The sequence below is a fragment of the Bison bison genome, unplaced genomic scaffold, assembly GCF_000754665.1.
Source record: "Bison bison bison isolate TAMUID 2011002044 unplaced genomic scaffold, Bison_UMD1.0 scf7180017864268, whole genome shotgun sequence".
NCBI classification, from domain to species: Eukaryota; Metazoa; Chordata; class Mammalia; order Artiodactyla; family Bovidae; genus Bison; species Bison bison.
In genome coordinates, this window is record NW_011494840.1 from 27,858 (window position 1) to 29,234 (window position 1,377).

The 1,377-nt window shown below is 73.4% G+C and overlaps 1 protein-coding gene across 1 annotated transcript in view; it reads left to right on the plus strand.

The window, feature by feature from the left end:
- Positions 1–744: 744 nt before the first annotated feature.
- B3GAT2 (beta-1,3-glucuronyltransferase 2) overlaps positions 745–1,377 on the plus strand; it is a 74,953-nt gene continuing 74,320 nt past the window's right edge. The window contains 3 exon segments of the mRNA XM_010848495.1: positions 745–1,137; positions 1,139–1,188; positions 1,190–1,343. Of these exon segments, the coding sequence (XP_010846797.1) occupies positions 745–1,137; positions 1,139–1,188; positions 1,190–1,343 (597 nt within the window).

Genomic DNA, 1,377 nt, shown 5'->3' on the forward strand with positions numbered 1-1,377 from the left:
CCCGCCTCCCCGCGCAGCCCCACGCCGCCAGTAGCAGCGCTGCTGTCTCCCCACAGGACTGGGGGCTGGGGGCGACGCTGGAGTCTGCAGCGCCCCCGCCCCCTCGCTTTTTCTTTCTTTCCAGGCTTTGGGATCTTGCTGCCGGAGCCCGGAGAGGTTCTACGGAGAGCAGCGCTGAGCGAAGAGACCCGGGCACAGGCTTCCGCGGCGGCGCGCGAACCGAGCTGGGCGCAAGACATCCCAAGCTTCGCTTCCGGTGCTCGTCGCCTCGGCTGGGATGTAACGAAGGAGAGCGCTCGTCGCGTGTCTCCCACGCCTGTCTCCTCACCCAGAGAGCGCACCAGGGACCCACGGCTGGAGTCCCTTTGCTTGTGGCGCCGCGGGACGGCTCCTAGCTCCCACGCTTCGGAAAGAGCGCGGTTGGATCACCACCTTCCCGGCGCCCCGCACAACTCCGGGGCCGGAGGCGCGAGCGGCTGGACCGAGTCCCGCTTCCCGCCGACTACCCGGAGTAGGGACCTCCCCGCCAGCCCGCCTGCCTGCACGCCTGCAAGCCCGAGCTCCCCGCCACCTGCGCGGACCCCGCACGCCCGGCTCCGCGCCCCCGCAGCGCCCCGCCGCCCCATGGAGTGCGCGCCGGCCGCGGCTTCCTGAGCGCGGACGCCAGCGCCGTCCAAACTGCGCGCTGGGGTCCCCCGGCTCAGCCCCGCTCGGGGCGTCGGAGAGGTCGGGGGAGAGCGCACCATGAAGTCTGTGCTGTTCAGCCGCTTCTTCATCCTCCTGCCCTGGATCCTGATCGTCATCATCATGCTCGACGTGGACACGCGCAGGCCCACGCCCCCGCTCACCCCGCGCCCCTACTTCGCGCCCTACTCCGGGGGCCGCGGGGGCGCCCGGCTCCCGCTACGCCGGGGCGGCCCGGGGCGCGGCCGGGAGCCACGCAACGAATCGTGGCCGCGGCCGCCGCCGCCGCCGCCCGAGCCGCCGCTGCCTACCATCTATGCCATCACGCCCACCTACAGCCGCCCGGTGCAGAAGGCCGAGCTGACCCGCCTGGCCAACACGTTCCGCCAGGTGGCGCAGCTGCACTGGATCCTGGTGGAGGACGCGGCGGCGCGCAGCGAGCTGGTGAGCCGCTTTCCTGGCGCGCGCGGGGCTGCCCAGCACTCACCTGCACGTCCCACGCCCCGGGCTACAAGCGGCCCGGGCTGCCGCGCGCTACCGAGCAGCGCAACGCAGGCCTCGCCTGGCTGCGCCAGAGGCACGGGCACCAGCGCGCGCAGCCCGGCGTGCTCTTCTTCGCCGACGACGACAACACCTACAGTCTGGAGCTCTTCCAGGAGGTAGCGGCAGGGGGGGGGGGGGGGGGGGGGGGGG